The 18,292-nt window shown below is 45.0% G+C and overlaps 1 protein-coding gene across 8 annotated transcripts in view; it reads left to right on the forward strand.

Annotated features, from left to right (window-relative positions):
* Window positions 1-883: 883 nt before the first annotated feature.
* The window catches only part of TNNT3 (troponin T3, fast skeletal type), a 32,020-nt gene continuing 14,611 nt past the window's right edge, over window positions 884-18,292 (forward strand). For 3 of the 8 annotated variants that reach the window (XM_069803634.1, XM_069803637.1, XM_069803635.1), the window contains exons 1-5: window positions 887-1,087; window positions 6,061-6,095; window positions 7,250-7,263; window positions 7,985-8,002; window positions 10,584-10,601. In XM_069803634.1, coding sequence (XP_069659735.1) covers window positions 6,076-6,095; window positions 7,250-7,263; window positions 7,985-8,002; window positions 10,584-10,601 — 70 coding nt within the window. In that variant the 5' untranslated portion in view covers window positions 887-1,087; window positions 6,061-6,075. Of the gene's footprint in view, window positions 1,088-6,060; window positions 6,096-7,249; window positions 7,264-7,984; window positions 8,003-10,583; window positions 10,602-14,599; window positions 14,615-18,292 lie in introns of all 8 variants that reach the window. The other 5 variants (XM_069803632.1, XM_069803636.1, XM_069803633.1 and 2 more) reach the window with 4 other exon arrangements.

Raw genomic sequence — 18,292 nt, forward strand, 5'->3', positions numbered from 1 at the left:
GGAGCCCTGCCAAGGGGAGAGGAGGGGGGAGGGAGGGGATGGGGAGCTGAAGACTGTGAGGTTTAGTGAAATGGAAACCGTGAGCCAGAGGGTTGTGTGAGGCACTGCAATCCTCTGCCGGCATAGCTGTGCAACTGTGGAGGGTGCTTGGGCAGCAAAACCCACCCAGGCACCTAGGACATTCTAGGTGGAGTCCAGCCATCTGGGGTTTGCCCTCTCTAAGACATCCTTACTTAAATAATGCTTTTGTATTGTGCTAAGAAAGGCTCTGAGTGTGGCTTGAGGTCAGACAAGCTCTCTTGCTGCATTCCTGCTCTCTTACTTTTTGTTCCAGGTCTCCTTGAGCCCTGATGCGTGGCAGAGCCCTGCTAGTCTTTGCGAGAGGTGGGTGTGTGCCACACACCACCCATACGTTAGCACACGTGAGATGTGCGCGCCACATGCTTCTGACTTCTTACACGCCCTGTGACTGTTCATTTCAAAGAGTGTCGGATGGCAGAAGGTCCCCAAACCCTCCACAGGCTCTAACCCTGCAGTACATCCCAAGCCGTTTACATGTAGAGGGCAGCAGGGAAGAGCCCCTACCCAGCTGGGATAGCAGAGGCTGCTGCTGTGTGTTGAGACTGCAAGAGCCAGGGTGCCACAACCAGGTTTTAAGCAGCGACCGTGTGCCACGGAGCTGTGGGAGCTCCACAATTTGTTTCCAAAGGTGCCTTTGCCTCAGATACCCCTCTTAAAGCTCTGCCTGCCTGGTGGGGTTGTAAATATAGAAACATAAGCCCTGGAGGTTTTTTTTTTTCTCCAAACATGTCCCTCCCATCGTAGCATCATCTGTGCAATTCCTCCAGCTGCTCCTATACATGGTATGACCTTTTTTTCTGCTTCCCTTGCTTCTCCCTCCATCCCCCTCCCGCCCTGTCTCTGCTGCCCTTCCCTGCCCAGCGCAGGGAGTCTGGGGCCAATCGGCTCCTCCAGACGATCAAATGTCACTATAAGTTGAGAGCTGCATCACCTTGGGACGCTTGCAGATCCCAGCCAACCCGTCCCCTTCGGCAGGGAGCTCAGCACTTCTCTCTGCTCCTCCCAGGTAAGCAGAAGCCCCTGCAAGGGATGCTGCTGTGGGGGGTAAAACCACAGAGGGGCTGAGCCTTGGTTTGAATGGAGAAGGAGGGGAGGGTTGGGGTCCATAGGATCTGGGATCCAGCACAGGATCCGAAGGAAAACGCACTTTTCTTTCCTAGATTTGGCTGGGCATCCCACAAGGCTTGTGTCACCTGCAGAGATTTGGGTGCTCTGAACTCTCAAGGATTGGTGGTGGGAGAAAAGACCCTTCTAAAACCAAGGTGTAGGGCTGGGAATGAAGTGGCATTTCTTGGGGCAGTTGGGAAAACTTCTCTTCAGCAGTGGGAAGGAAGCACTGACCTTCCTTGCCTTGTCACCCAGAGAAAGGGACAGCCCAGGCAGGAGGGATGATGGGCAGGACCACTGAGGAGCTGCTGGCAGGCGAGGATGGCTGTGGGGTGTGGGGCTAGAGGGAGACCTGAGAAACACAAATGTGGTCATGGAAAACTTCCCCCTCTCACAGAAAAGAAGAAAATTGGGAGACAGGCAAGAGGAGGGGGTTAAATGCAGAGCAGTGATGGGATGCAAGCTTCAAACCCCTGCGCTTTGCTGGCCTGCCCACCTGGTGTGGGTGACTCTCCCCTGCGTGGGGGGCATCTCTCCCACCAGCCTGCAGCTGCCCCGCTGGGCAGAGCTCCTTGCTTTTGAGGGGTGGGGTGTGTGTGTATCCTGCAAAGGCAGGAGTGTCACCAGCACAGGTGGCTCTGATGCCAGCAGTTTGGGTGGGAGCTGTGCTGCTGGTGTGGGGGAGCTCAGGCGAGGCCATAGGCTATTGCTGGGGCAAGCATCCGACCCTTGTGGGAGCGAGACCAGGGAAAAGGCAGGGGATGTAAGCTAAGCATGGTTGTTGTCTTTTAGTCCTCTGTCTCAGTCTTCTTGTTGCTAGCAAATTCCATGCAGGGATCAAACAGATCCTATCGCCCCAAAGATGAAGATAAAGGGTACATTTTGGGGCAGGGAATGGGGATTTTGCTATCTGTCGGTGGAGCCTGCAGCAGCGCTTGGGTCCTTCTACCCTGTTTCAGGAGCAGCGTTGCAGTGGGTGCTTTGCTCTCCAGACCCCAGGGAGAGAAACGCTTTCTGCTGGAAAGTACTGAGCAGTTCAGAAACACAGAGAAGGCAAAGGGAAGGAAGAAATATATATTAAAAAAAGTATATGTATATATTTATATATTTAATAGATATATATAATACATTTTTTAAAATATATATGTATGTATATAAAAACCCAGATGCAATGGGTTTGCAGTGGCTCCTGCTGGGAAAGCATGGCCATGTGGTGCTTGGTGGATCATACCACTAGTCCTCGCCTGATAGCTGTCCCTGCCAAGTCCCATCACCTGCACATGGCCACTTTTGTCCTCCCCCCTTTCAGTACAGCTCCTGCTACCTTGCCTCCCTTGTATGGCCTGGCTTGGGAGGGGATGATTGACAGAAGGGTTATTTCCAGGGATGGCCTGGAGGTGCAAGGCAGCCCATTCCCCCTCCTGGGTGCATTCTCAGCTGCTAAGAGGCTTCTTGGGATGTGCTGCCTCTGCTCTTTCAGCTGAGGGCAGGAGCATTTGGGGCCAAAAGGGATGGGGCATTCCTGCCCACCTGGAGCTGAGGAGGATTGGGGTATTTGTCCTTCCTGCCATGACCCGCTTAGCTTGAACAAAATGCAGAACATAACCTTTGCATTCACCTTTGAGGAGTGGGAACAGGCAGGAAATTTTTGGTCTGCTGAAACTTTCCTATGCGTTTTGATTTCCTTCCAGATGGTGGGCAGTATTAACTAATTGATTTTATTACATCCTTAAACCTCAGTCAAGACCAGACCCTATTTTTCTGCCACTGTACAAACAAAACCCAGTTATTGCCTTAAGGTGCTAACAGCCTTAATCTTAGGCTGCATTTGCTGCGTGTAAAGTGATTTCCACCAAAGGGTAATCCTGAGCCAGCTGGAGACTTTCCATTGCCTTCAGCAAACTTAATCCTAACTGCAAAAAATACTGCTTTTAGCAGATTGCTTGCTTTATGGCCTTTTGGATGTAAATATGGTTTGGTTTTGTTGGCTGCTTTGATGACGGAGTTAGCTACGTGGACAGTGCTGGGCATCAAAGAGCCTTTCTCATCTCAGGTGGCTGTTGCTATGATGGTTTGCATTTTCCCCCTGGCTTTGATGGCCCACATGGCTTTTGAATGCCATGAAGTGGACAGACACCTTGCTGTTCTTGAGGAGAGACATTTTTGGCTTTCCAGCCAGGGCAGTGGCAGTCAGCTACAGCCTTAAATGCCAGCTCCTCCCGACGGAATGACAAAACTTGGCTGAATGTTTGGCCCTTGCAAGGCTGAAATCTGCATTCCCCCCCCCCCCCCCCCCCCCCGGATTTTTTTGTGCCCCCTGCCCTAGCCTGTGGGGTTTCTGTGTCTGGCTCATCTCTGCACAGAGTCTGCCAATGCACTTGTTATTAATTCATTTTATCCAGGGCCCAGAAAACCCGTCAGGGCTGGGGTCTTATGGTGTCAGGGATGCTGGCATTCTTGCTGGGCTTTTATAGCATGCGGACAGATGCCATGTGAAATCCCATTCGCGTTTGCAGTGCTTGGATTAACAAATATGGAAGGGTGTAGGGGAACAGCCAATGTGACAACTCTCGGCAAGATGTCCTTAGAGCTAAACTGGAGACTAGATGAGCTCATTCCAGTAACTGTTAATGGAAAGCCTGATTGCAAAGACTCCCGTTGACTTCAATTGCCTTGGAAAGAACAGCATGTGCTGCGTTACGTGCCTACCCTACACTGAACAGACGTTCGCTCTCTGTATGCATACGCAGGGCTTTTGAGCTGATTTCTTCTCCAGCACTGAGCAGTATTACTCTTCTCACTGGAGTGAGAGGGAAGAAGAGTTTAGCCCAAAGTCCTTTAAGTCCTTTTTTTTTCCTCCTCCACCTTTGGAGAAGGAAGTCTGGGTTTATAAATTAAAAGCAGAATCTGTGGGAGGACTGGCCATTGCCCTGAGTCTTTATAGATCATGCATTTTGGAAGAAGCCAACAGCTGGGAATCTGGCAGGTTCCCTCTATGGGCTTTTGCCAGGAGAAGCCCTACTGTCCTGCTGCATAAACCAACATACTGTCAAGCATTATTACTAATAGCTTGAATAATTTTTGGAGGCTAAAATGAGATTGCAAACCTGCTAGCCACTGTGCAGGTAGCAACTGGAAGTCTTTATCCTGAAGATTTGATGATCTAGATAAAAAAGACCAGGGGAAAGAGACCAGAGGTGTTGTAGCATCCAAGTTAGTAACAGAAGAAGTAGCAGGAATCAATGCAGCAGAAAAGCCTTTTGCAGAGTTGAAATTCCTCCCAGATTCCTCCTGCCTGGTGGGATTAGAGTCCCCAAAGTACTCCTTGGGATGGCTGTTGCACTTGAGGAGTAGGCAATCACAGCTACCAAAGTAAAAGCAGCCTGGGACCAAGAGATCACTGAACCCAAATCTCATGTGTCCTAGCAGTAGATCACTCTCCCATCCAGCTACTCAGATCGTGTCATAACACAGCCATTGCTGACACTACTTCCAGGGCAATGCTGAATTTCAGAAAGAGGATAAATGAGGAACCAGAAGAAAAAATGCTGGCTGTTTATTGCTGCTTAGAACATGGGGGGTTTAAATCCTGTTGGTGTTAACGTGTGGTGCCCAGGGTCATTGCTGGGGAATGGAGAGAATCCCTTATAGGGCAGGGTTGGAGCCTATGGGATTACTGCCTTCCTCTGAAATAGAAAGCTGCCGAGCTGCAGTTGTTCCTTTTGAACCTAAGTCAGCCCACCTGCTCCTTCAAGACATCTCTCATATATCAGCTGAGTAATGAAGTCAGGAAAGTCATGGTTTGGGTTTCCCAATGAGGAGGAGCCTGGCTTTCTAATTTAAGACCGGCTGTGGATTGGGAGGAAGTTTTGGGGGCCCCTTCCCCACCTCCTCCCCTGGCCTCAGGGCAGCTGATGCTTTTAGGTAGAGCCATAACTTTGTACAACTGCCATCACCGAACCCAGCGCAGCGTGCAACGTTACCACGATGCTCCCCAAATAGCAGTGCTGCTCCCTCTGATTCCATCTGAGACTCTGATACACACATTTGGGGTCCAGCAAAGATCAGCAGAGTGGCCATATCCATCCCTCGCACTTTCCCGGCTGCAGGGTTCTGCGGGCGGTGGTCTGCAGGCAGCCCTGACTCGGGCTGTGCAGAAATGCAAGCCATGACAGCGCCGTGGATGGGTTCGTTTCTGCCCCATGGTGCGAAGACTGGTTGCAATAAATATACCTGGTTATACTGATATGAATTGCCTAACCAGGCATGTGGCCAGTTTTCATCTTGCACTAATCAATAGATAATTGTCCATGCATTCACCAGCTGTATAAACCAGACACACTTTTGGGTGCTGACGAATGAGTAGTTATCTCTGGGTATATTGGTAGTTTCAGTTATTTTTTTTGTTAGCTCTGACTAATGCTTTGGAGCTGGTGCCTTCCCACTTGTGGTAGCATAAAAGAAGGAAAAATTTCTCTGATCTTGCTGGAGCGATGGAAATGTCAGATGGGTGTGAGAGGACACCCTGGCCTGCGCCCATATCCCTGAGCTCTGGAGGATTTGTAACTTAAACCCAGGTTCAGTCTTCCCCCCTGGGCCTGCCTGTGGGAAGGAGCTGAGTTGACAGGGCATGTCTTTCCAGATGATCTTTTCCTCTTCCCCTCTCCTTCTCCTCTGACCTGCCTGGCAAAGGTCTGTGCTGCTCCCAAAATGGCAGTGGTGGTGGGGGATTGGCTGCGGTGTGGGAAAGCAGGTGCCTGGCTTTTTCGTCCTCAAATGTCAACCCACCTGCTCCTGCCTTGGCAGTTTTTAGGAGGCACTCTCACTAATAACACCTTTTTTTTTTTTTCCTTCTCTTCATCTTTTGTCTAGAAACTCACTGCCAACATGTCTGATACCGAGGAAGTGTAAGTAGAGAAAAAGCCGCCTGCATGTTCGTCTCTTCAGCTTGGCTCCACGCAGCGAAGCGAGGGCATCCCCACGGGGAGGAGGGACTGGGTGCCGCTCTGTGCACAGCCTGAAGCCCCCCGTGGCACTGGGGAAGGGCCGTGTTGGCTTTGAGTGTCACAGGGTCCATCAAAGTTCACTTGATACCCTCCCTGTCCAACACAAGATGTCCCCCAAACACCTCCACCCAGCTCAGCCTGTCCTCCGTGGCTGTGGCCCTACACCTGGAGGAGGGGGAATAAACCACAGTGTGGTGGAGGAGCCGCTTTCTGCCCTGATTTAACAAATCTAGAGTAATATGACCAAACCCAATGGAGTTATTTGATGTTTATGCATCTATAGGTACAGAGGGGAGATTTAGGGCAATCGTGGGATTAGAGGCATCAGGGACAGACCTGCAGTGGTCACTTAGCCCCCTTCTCTGCTACAAGGGAGGCTCAGCTCAACCTGTGCCATTTTGTCCAGCCTGCTCTTAAAAAAAATATTTCCAAAGATGTGATTTGGCACCTTTTTCAGGCAATCTCTAACAAACACCTCCCTCGTTTAGGGTCTGGCCCCAGGGCTGCTCTGGGGTTTGGGTTCCAAGCAAGGTGATGGTAGAGCAGGAGAAGCTGGCAAGGTGGGGGCAAAGAGTAGGAACAGACCGCAAAACTGATGTTGCTACAGCCATGGGACAAACATTGACCAGCATCTGGTTTATGCCAAATTTTTATTAGACAGCCCTAGGGTTCAGGGAGCCTGTAGCACATCTGGGTTGGCGTGGGCCGTTGGCTGCAGGCTGGCTTGAGGTCCAACTTCATCAGCCCCTGCACAGCGCTCACGTGTGGGTATCGTGTTATAGCCCTGTGGTGGTAGGATTATTCCTGGATATGGATCCATAGCCACCTTCAGAATCAGCAACACTATTTAAAATAAAACCCAAACCCAGTTACTTTACTACTCTTAAAACCAAATGGCTCCTCGAAGAGCAGAGGGAGAATGGGGGAAAGAAGAAACAGCAGACTTTAAACAACAGTGCATTGGGTTGCTTCAGCACATGGTTTAAAGCTTGGCGATAATATGGAGTGGAAGACATATTTATCTAGTTTCAATAACCTTTTTTCCTCTCTCGCAGGGAGCAAGGAGAGGGTAAGTCTTAAATCTGTCTCTAATTGCTTCCATGCAAGCCTGCAGCATTCGCTGGCCGTGTCCGTGTTCTCCTTTCTGCCCATTGTTGAGATGTTAACAAAAAGCGCCGCTACGGTTAGACAAATCTGAGGTTTCTTTTTTGTGCATCTGTCCGTCTGACTGTCACCAGGTTCCGGTGATTTTACACTACTTGTAGCACTTTGGCAGTCTTCGTCCTGCAGGCAGCCCTTAGGGTTTCAGCGCCACATTGATGCCCTGGTTGCAGGGGACGCTGCTAGTTTTTGTAGGGGCACTGCCATCTGCTGGCAATTTACTTTGAGGCTTTTGTATATGTAATATTTTCTGGTTTAAAACATAAAACCCCACAATATATATAAGCAATAAACATAAACCATTTTTTTCTTTGCTGTTTTTTCGTATACTCGGAGGCCCTCTCTGCCACCTTTTTCCTTCTGTGTGTGTACACCTGAGTTCCCATTGCCCAAGAAAAAATTCAGTACAATATCGCCTTCCTCCCCTTTTTATACCTCCTCTTTTTTCTCAAAGTAATTTTATTTGTTATTTTACTTGCTGATTTGGAAGCGGCCTCTCAGAGACCATCTTGCCCGGCATGCCTGTGAGTGCAAAGGGCTCTGCCATGGGTAATGTCCTACCGATGCATCAAGGCTGATGGTTGATTTGTCTGCTCTTTTTTTTTTCCCTCTCCCCTACTTCAATGCAGAGGAGTACGAAGAAGAAGGTAACAAAAAAACTTGGAACGTAATTTATCTTTCTTTGATTCTTCGTCCTGCTTTTTCCTTGTCTGTATTTCACCCTTCTCTTTGGCGCTTGCCGCTAAAGGTGATCTGAAACACTTGATCAGTAAATCAGTCGGAAATCATAAAACAGGCTGTTAGGCCATGAGGTGCAGAGCCTTCACGTTACGGTGAAATGCAGTATTTCTATGAGCTGTAGGGGATGGTTGTGAAGCTGGGAGCTAACCTGTCCGTAAACTCGGAGCATTTTAGAGCAGGAACTGGCGCAGAGCCCACACAATGTATCATCAGGGAAATCCTGCCATTCTCATTTTGGCCACATCCACGGACTGAGTTTAAATTCTGAAATTGAAAAGAGCAGCAGGTTGCCCAGCTCCTGAGGAGCACCTGACAGGGTGCTGCGGAGGATGGAAAAGGTGAGGCAGAGTACCGACTGGCAAAGATGAAGTTTTTTAATGCGCCTTTAGCTGGCAAAAGGTGATTTGACAAGCTGCGAGAGACAGAGTGCTGATCTGGAAGGGTGGAGCATGAAAAGCCCTTTTCACCCGAGTTGTTTCAGCTTTTGTAGGCAGCAGGGAGAGGAAGATTTTGGAGATGTATTGCTGTCTTTGTTGGGCACTTTTGACACATTGGCTTCAGTTCAGGCGAACGTAGCTGCCGGTTGTTGTCCTTCATTTTCCCAAGGTATCTTGGACAGAGATGAGGGCCAAACTCTGGGGCTTTCTCCCAGGATCTGCCCTTAGTGTCCAAGACATCTTCTAAGGGGTCAAGAGCAAAACCTTTACTGGGAGGTGGAATATTTGCACGTGGAGGGTATGAAACCAGCTCTGAGACAGACTTGCCCCTGTGCCCTGTGTGGAAATGTCCATTTGGGGATTTTATATACAGCTTTTTTTTTCTTTTTCTTTCTTTTTTTTTTTTTTTCTCCCCACGGATTCCCCCAAATTGTTGCAACTGGCTAATTCTTATCAGTGGTGGTGGGAACAGAGGTGCAACTGTGGCCATGCTGAGAGTAGTTCCTGCCCTAAGGTACATTATCCTTCTGTCTCTAATTCCCCCAGCATTGCTTCTGAGGGGATCACAGGCTCAAAAAAAGAAAGAAAATAAAGACACCAAATGGGTTGTAGGGCTGCCTTCAGTCGTCATCGTGTCTCTAGTCCCGCCCGGAGGGGCAGAGCCGGGGAAGTGAAAGTGCTATTCATGCTCCATCCTTCATGCCTTGTCAAATGTCCAAAGAGTAAATAAAGGGTGTTGCTTCTACAAGACAAGCCTTACTTAAAGGAGAAGCATTTCTTGCCTTTCTCCTTACTTTCCTAACTGTCCACCTTTGGGTTTCAAAAAATTTAACGATTAATATGAAATCAATAGGCAGGTTATGTCATACTTTTTTAATCTGCATGACTGTTTCCTCTGAGGTGCATCTTCTCCTTGCTCCCCACTTTTGCTTGGCCTTTGTGTCCTCTTCCAAAGTCATCCATTTCCTTTCCATATAACTTTTCTCCATCACTGTCTAACCACTTTTTTCTCCAGACCTTAGCTCACCCCAATACCAGTTTCTAACAGTTTTCTGTTTTCATTTTCCTGCTTGCTGTTGCTTCTTGTTCCATGACACTTGCCACCTGAAGCTCAGGAAGAAGGTATGTGACATGGTTTCTGCTTTCTTTCTCTCTCAGTGTGGAGGAAGAATGTGTGTGAAGAAATCCAGAGCAAATGGTTCACACCCAGTGGCTGGGACTCGGTCCCAAGCCACAGACATCAATGCAATGATGGACATTGATGTCACTTATTGAGCTGGTAGGAAAATGGGCCTCATTTTTTGTTTAAAAAAAAACAAAACAAAGCATTTGTGTGTATATATAAAAAAATAAATAAAATACATGCATATATAAACCCCAATGTATATAATATAGACACATATATATGATTTATATATATATCTATATGTGTATATATGTATACACATGTATGTATATGGAAGCGAATATATATATATGTATTTGTTTTGGTCTACCTTTTTTACTGAACTATTTTACTTTTTTTTTTTTTTGGTCACAACAGTGTCAATTCCTCTCCTTTGCCTCTAAAAGCTTAGATTTTTAAAAGGGAGGGGGACACCCTGCAAAGTTTATATCCTTCTGTTGAAATTCAAGAATTAAATTCTTGGAAATTTCAAAAATTGATACACATTGGTGAAAATTTTTCGCCATTTGAGAAAAAGATCTAAAACTAAAGAAATTCAGCAATTTTATTTTTGGTTGAAAATTCACCAAAAGTCAGTTGTAGGAAATTTTAGCCAGCTCTAATAAATAATAAAATATTGGATGCCTTTTTTATGTGGTTTTCATTTGTGGTCGTATTCCCATATTTCAGTGACATTTATAACCCTGTAATATGCTCATAAAAATGTTATTTTTAATTCTCTCTCACCCTGTAATTCCATCATTGTGTATTCTTACCCCTAACGGCCTGGGAGCTTGGCAAACCTCAAGAATGTTCCAATAAGATATTTCTCACTTTAATTTCTCTCCTCCTGTTCCCTTTGCTGCATGACATTTCCCACCGCAGAAGAGGTTCAAGAAGAAGGTACGTAAAACAGCTTCTCAGCCCCCCTTTTTCCTGCAGCAGGGCTTGGTGCTGATGTGTGCCTCAATTTTGGAAGGTGGTAGAAGAAAGCAAGAGGCAGGAGAAAGATGCTGGGACAAACAATCTGCAGGCAGAGGGCTTTTCTTGTCCCTTGCACAAGTTTCAGAGGGTGCCCCATGTCCTTGAGTATCTGTGTGGACACCTCTGCTCCGGTTTTGGGGAGGGAGCAGCATGGGAGATGCAGATACCATCCCTTCATCCAAGCCACAGCAGGCTCTGAGGCTGATTTTTAGCCCTAGGTGTTTTTAACTCCTGCCACGGAACAGCTGGGGTCTGGCTAGAAAGGTTTCTCTCAGGTGTCAACTGGTTTCTCCTATGTAGCTTGGCAGATAATGGTCGGATGGATTTTTGAAATAAAAATCCATCTGTGATAAGGTATGTGTGTAGCCGTATGTTACATAGTACATATTCTATAATATGTAATATTATATATAGTACATTGTATATATTATAAGTTTGTAGACTATAATATATCATATTATATATAATATAAATAATAATACTGCAGAATGCAGATCTTATTAATTATATCTATGTAGACTCTGGCAAGTAACTCCAACTGGACCCCACACTGCATGCAGCATTTGCAAGGTGGGATAGGCAGGGCAGAAGAGGGGCTGGAACAGAAACTCACCCTTTGCACTTGAGAAGTTTGAGACACGTTGCTCTGGGTACGAAGAGCCAAAGGGTGTGTTGGTTCCACATTTGCAAAGCTTGGTATATTTGAAACAAGGGTAAACCTGTTTATAATGCCATGGGAGACCCGCTCTGAGCGGTTTGCAGGGTTTTTACAGCATCCAGGTCCTGAAGGTTTTACATTTCTTGTACCTGTGTGTGCTTTGGTTGCCTGTCTCCATTTCATCTTCTCTTCTGTTTCTCTATTTCATACCCCCTGTGGTTTTTTAGACCCCCCTGTTGCATTCACACACTCTTTAGTCTAACTTTTCTCGTTTTCCATCTTGTTGCTCTTGCCTTCCTCCATGTCCCACTTGACGAAGCTCATGAAGCAGGTATGTGCTGTTGCCTTCCGAATTGCTCCCCGCTGTCTCCTTGGCCGTGGGGGGGATTCAAGCATGGTGTGAGAGGAGCAGGACCCAGTTACTTTGCCTTATGGCTTCTGTTGTCCTTGCTTTCCACCTCTCCTCCATGACTGGCTCTGCTGCAGGCTAACACATGGGAATGGTCTCGGTGCAAGGTCCGACAGACGTTGGCTTGGTGGTAACCCAGCCTCTCTGCCGCTCCTGCCGTGTGCAGAGCTTCCCATAAAGCCCATCCGGGCAATGGCAGGAGGTTGTTCCTCTAAAATGGGAATTGGAGAGAAATTTCAGCACGTATTTGAGCTTACTGGGAAATTTTCCCTCTCCAATGTGTCTTTTGCCTCATCGCCTCTCATGGTGAAGTTGTTTCCCAACCACATATGCCTCAAATTCCTTCCCTTCCTAGCCATTAGTGAATCCTTTACTGGGATAAAACTTTCCCCTCTGGCTTAACAGAGTTTTCAACCTGTGTAATATCAGCCCATGTAATAATGTGTTTCTCCTCATGTTCCTTTGCATCCTGTCCTGTGGCTCTTCCCACCTAAAGAAGCTCAGGAGGAAGGTATGTGACAGGACCCCTGAATTCCCATCTTTCAGAGTAAGCTCTGGTTTAGCCAGTAAGCCGTAAGATGGTAAAAGGAAACAGCAGTTAAAAATAGGCATATTAATATAGAACAAAACTTGCTCCCATTTTGTTTTTTGTACTCTCTTCCTTCATGTTCTGTCTTGACATTGAATGCACTGGCGATGCTGTGTGGTAACTGTTGCATAAAAAAAAAATATCAAAACCGCTGGGAAATGTAAACCTCTTAAAAGGATGAAGGTTGAAAGCCTTCGCTCTGAGACTGGTTGGGTGTCCCTGGGAAGCTTATTTTGGACCATTCGGGGTGGGTCAGGCCTCTGGCTGATGTGCAGATGTGCCCATGATTGGTCTGGTGCTACAGCAGCTGCCGATGCTGCAGCTGCGGAGAGGATTTGCACCCCTTTACCGGGCTGACATTCTTACGATAGCCTTTCCACATGTCCTTTTTTCAGTTTAAACTCTGTTGTATAAAGCAACTGGTAATAATTTTGGTGCTTTAGCTTTGCAGATGATTAAAGATGGTTTTCTTCTTCATGCTATAGACTTTCTAGACTACTGTCTCACGGTAGTACGTGCAGCCACGTGCCACCAAAAAGCTGCTGGCATCAGGTTGTAAATCCACTTGGGAGAGCGTCAAAGTTGTGAAACAGCATGCTGCTCTGGGCTTTATGCAGGACTCCAGGAATGTGCATATAAGACAAATGTCATCTGATGCAGAGACTTAAATCAGCTTTATGTTTTTAATCTCTCAGACCATTTGTACCCTTACTTCCAGTAGTGCTTTTCACATCCATATTCGTTTTATTTCCTTGCAATATATTCTCAGGATTTCCCTCCCTGTCCATTTTGTATGAGTGAAAAGTTATTCCGATGTTTCTAACGCTCTTGTCTTCCTTTGCATTTTGCTCTGTGACTCTTCCCACCCGCTAAAGCTCATGAGGAAGGTATGTGCCATGACTTGTGAATTCCTCTGTTTCTGACTGGAGTGGTAACACGTGCAGGAATTCTGGAGGTGGTTGAAGAGGAGACAATGCAAAAATATCCTCTGCATGCTCACTGACGGCTGCTTCGCTCTCATAGGATAAGCAGTGTGATGAGTAATAAGTACTAACCGCTGTTTTGAAAAAAATGCCCGAAGCACAGGCTGGGCATTGCTTACATATTCTCCAGTGCCCTGATGTCTCTAACCATGCTATCCGTATGGATACCAGTTGGTACAGGGACAGTGCTCCCAAAAGCATTTCCTCTATGCCATGCACCGGGGCTGGAGGTGGGACAGCCGTGCCCTGTGGCAATGCCACATCCCTTGGTCAAGTGTACCTCTTCCTCCTGTCCCCCTGCCACTGTGCCGAGAAAAAACTCACCTTTGTAGCAATGTATGCTGATGTGGAGAGACTTACATCTGAAGTCATGAGCAACAAGTGACACTGTGTCATACCTAGTTTTCTGTTGGGCTAAGGATTAGACCAAGTGGCATCGTTTTGGTTGCAGCATATTTGCAGAAAATGCCAATTCAGAGAAAAGATGTAGTTGCATGCTTTTTCCTTAACTATTGGGTATGTTTCTGGGTTAATGTGCATTATGCAAAAACGTGGGGTAGCAGGGTTGCATTTTTGCTTGATTTTATAATGTGAATTGAAGTCCAGATCTGGTAAGACAATCTGTGTGATCAGCAAAATAGTAGGTCATGCTTATTAAAGCATCAGCCTGCCAGCCCAAACCCATTTACCTTTCAATTGCCCTTCTGCCTCCCCCTCTCTGCATGTCCAGCTAGGCTTTCATCGGATACTTTATCCTGCAGGTCGGAGAGCAGTAACATGTTAATACTTACCTTCCCACATTGGTGTGCGGCTCTACACACCAGTGGTGAAATCCTGAGCACTAAGGAAATCAATGCCAGCTCCTCCGAGCCCACTGATTTCTGCAGAGGCTGGGATTTCTATGCACATGAATAAGAACAGATTGTTTATAGCCTTTTTGCACATTCAAACCTATGGGTAATGGACTTGATTTAAATACAAGCAAATATTTTTGTCAACTAAAGGCTACCAATGGCACTTGATTTATAACATTATGAATAATGTTAGTCATCTGTATCTCTTCTCTCCCAACATCCCCTGTCCTACCCCTCCATGATTTTCTAATTGACATCCATATGTGCCCTCTATTTCTCTTTTAATCTTATTAATGGTTTTTATCCCTCTAATCCCTCCATCCTGGCTAAAAAAAGTGTAAGGTTTTTTTAATCATCCTCTGTTTCTTGCTCTAATTCTTTTATCTTTCTTTGCATCTCCTTCCTTGCTACTTCCCTCTTAAAGAAGTCCATGAACCAGGTATGTGACTTCTGAATTCCTCTGCGTCAATCTGAAGGGTTATTGTGTGCTGGAAATTCAGTTGCGCTTGGCAATTTCACAATTGGGTCATGTTCTGAATTGGGACAAACTGGAAACTTTTCAAACAACAACAAAAAAAGGAAGAATGCCTTGTTTGGCAGCTATTGAAAATTATTTTTTTTATTTAGTTGAAACAAAACATTTTGTTCCAACATTTTTTTTTCCTATTTCCTCTATGGAAGATTTCCAAATTTTGAAATGAAAATTCTATTTTAGATGCTTCTGAAGCATTGACTTTATGGATAATGTGGTGTATATAGTGTAACGCAAGAACAAATCTGGAATGAGAGATTGTCACAAGGCAAAAAATGAAAAGGTTTTTTCTGGAGATGTTAATATCTATGCAACATTTTATGGTTGTGAAACTTTCTTTTTTTTAAACCAAAATCTTAGCTAAATCTACATGAGTTTTGAAATATTGAAATTTAATTGAAACTATGATTTCTGTTGGAAAATGATACCAGCAACTCTAATATTATACTCAGGAATTCAAAGATGGTGGAAGAAAACAGATAAAAATCAAATATTAATGATAAACTGTAACTTGCAGCTTCCTTACACCTTCCACCAGTAATAATTTCCTCTGCTCTGTGATGCATAATAATGAGGATAAAGGCTAACTGTTGCATGAAAAATGTAATAACATTTTTGTAAACAAATATCTCTGTGTATAAGCTGTAATAATAGCCACTGACTGGACTCAGATCCATCCTGACACTGTGTATGGGAACATTATAATGTTTACTCTCTGGAAAAGCAGCCATTGAACTTGGAGCGTCCTCTAAAGTGTTTGTGAAAATTATTCTGTGCCATTTGGAGTAGCTTTATTAAAGTAGTCACATCTCAACAGCCGCCCATCCCAGCTATTTCACTCTGCTGTCCGCAGAGGGAGACCAGCCTCTTAGTTTAGATGAGATCAGTACTTTTGCCAGGGTTGAAGTGAGTGAGGTGAAAGCTGTCCGATTGATTTTTGCATGACTTAACACTTCAACATCCATCTGTGAGCTGCTTCTCATTTCCCCCCTGTTCTCGACACTTCTTCGTTCATGTCCTTTTCTTCTCCTTTTAACCATATTCATTCTTGTCTGTTAGCTGCTCCTAAGGTTTTTCTGACCTTGGTTTGCACAAGTTAAAGGTCACTGCTACCATCCCAGCTGCTTTCCCTGCCTCTGTACCTCTTTTCCCTGGTATTTATTGAACTGCCATTCACTACTTGAGTGTCGGTCTTAAGCTTTGACATACATATGAGCTTGAAATTTGTGCAAAGCACCAGGTATTAACAGAATCTGATTAACAATAAAGCCATACCTACAGCCTCCCCATGTTTTCTTTTCCCTCTGTAACATGAAGCATAACAAAAAGGAAAGTTTATAAAGAAGATGTAAATATAACAAGCTTAGAAGAAAACTTCTATGTCAGAGGGAGACCGTCCCAGCTTTTCATATCACTGTATGATTATTTAGTTTCTCTGTTATTAATGCTGTCTTTGTCTAACACATCTTCTAAGTCATAGCTGTGGCCCGCACAAGTTCAGAGTTATTGCTGTTGTGCAGTTCTTGCTCTAATTCCTTTATTTTTCTTTGCTGACACTTTCCACCTAACCAAGCGCATGTATATGACATCTAAATTCCTATGTATTAATCTGAAGCATTCCTGTACATAGGAATTTGAAGTTGTTGAAGAAAACCAGTCATGAAGAATCAATCCATTCTTAAGATTCCCTAAAATTTATTTTCCCTATAGGAAAGTATACTTATTGTTTGTAACTGAAGAGTCACCTTCTAAGAAGCTTAGAAGAAACACTTTAGTGCCCCTGAAACCATTTAGGGCTGTGACTATACTGCAGCCGGGTCAGTGAGCAGGTACCCGAGCTGCAGAAGCACAAGCTGCTTGCACTCGCAGGTATTGCCTGCAGCAGGATCCTGGCACGCAGGCTCGAGCAGTTTCTACTCCTTTGCAGCAGAGACAAGCCCTGTGTAGACCTGAATATTTCCAGTTCTGCAGAGCTAAGCCCCAAATCTGCCAGTGGATGTTCTTAGATGGTGGAGCTTCAAGTGCAAGCAGAGATACATCCAAAGCAGTACTTCCTTGCAGTAACTCTCATATCCCCATACTGCTCTGACAGCTAAAAGGGCATGTGCATAGCTGAAACATAGGTACCACTGCACACTTGTAAAATGCTCTTCTTGAGTATGTTTTCTTTCAAATTTAAGGATCACCAGTGTTACTACAATTGCCCACTGTTTATATAGTTGCATGATTTAAACCATTGCAATTCATCAACATTCAAATTCCCTTTATCTTTCATTTCTATGGCATCTCCTCCATGTCTACTTCACATTCCATTGTAATTACTCTCCTTTTCCACTCTTATTAACACCCTATCCCTGTAACCTAGTCTGCAAATGATACCCTTCAACCCTGTCTTACCAAAGTTTGAGGTGATCCCCTCCTGAATAACTTATTTCTAATTCTTTTATCTTCCTTTCCTATGATTTTCCCCTGACACTTCCTACTAAATGAAGCCCCCCCTCCAGGTATGTGATTTAACTTCTAAACTCCCCAGTGTCTGTCCGCTGGGATGGTGTGTGTGGGAAGTGAATACAACGTGACAGGAGATAACAACCTATCTGTTAATGCTAGCTTGTAACTTGCATGCCTTTGGGGTGGTTGCTATTTTTTTAGTTTAATTTTTTTTTTCCTCAGTAAAGTGTAATCAGCAGTAAGGAGGAGGAAGCTTACCTGTTGCATGAAAATTTTACTAAAAACTAGGGCAACACATATACTACTGTGAAAGAGTAGCTCAGCAAAAAGTGTCCTTGTGGAATGGGTTAAATTCTGCACTGTGATACGAGAATGAATGTTTCTTCCTATAGGGAAAGCTTCGTTTCAAATCTTGGGGCAGAATTTGACCCATTAACTGTAACAGGCAATATAAATGCTGTGAGATTTTGCATTATTTTTATGCCTGCTTTGCAAAATATTCAGTGGCATGTGTATGGCTGAAAAGCAAAATCTGCCCTGCAAATGCACATTGCTGATCGATTCTCGCTTCGCCAAAAAAACTAGAAGAATGAAATGTAGACCTGCACAGACTTTTAATGAACCTTTTCTTCCTATGAAGTAATCTGTTCATAATTCTACATTGCAAATGGATGTGAAGAACAGCAGGAGATTTATATAGACATCAAAGTTGTCTTCAAGGAAGAAAACGGCCTAAGCCATAGATCTAGAAAAGAGAACTGAGCTTCTTTGAAAGTTAGCTAACGTTGATGATGAGTTACAGCAGGTATTTCAGTAGGTTTCCAAACCACACTGTGTTTATTTCAAATGACTGAAATATTGCTGTAGAAAAGGACGGATCCAACAGTGCTTTGAGAGTGCTGACTATGTTCATGTGCATATTTCAAATGAAGGTAAACCTTGGTACACTGTGCTGTCAGGTTGTGCTTTATGTCATGTAATGCTCAGGTTTTTTTAAGTATCGTACTATTATCGTAAATCTGCCTGTTTCAGCTGACTGAATTCCTTTCCTGTCCTGTGACTTCTGTTTATGTGCTGTTTATTTCAAATGTAATTAATTTATTTTACCTCAGGTTTACTTCTTAACTTTGCTTC

Source organism: Haliaeetus albicilla, chromosome 16, assembly GCF_947461875.1.
Source record: "Haliaeetus albicilla chromosome 16, bHalAlb1.1, whole genome shotgun sequence".
In the NCBI taxonomy this organism is placed as follows: domain Eukaryota; kingdom Metazoa; phylum Chordata; class Aves; order Accipitriformes; family Accipitridae; genus Haliaeetus; species Haliaeetus albicilla.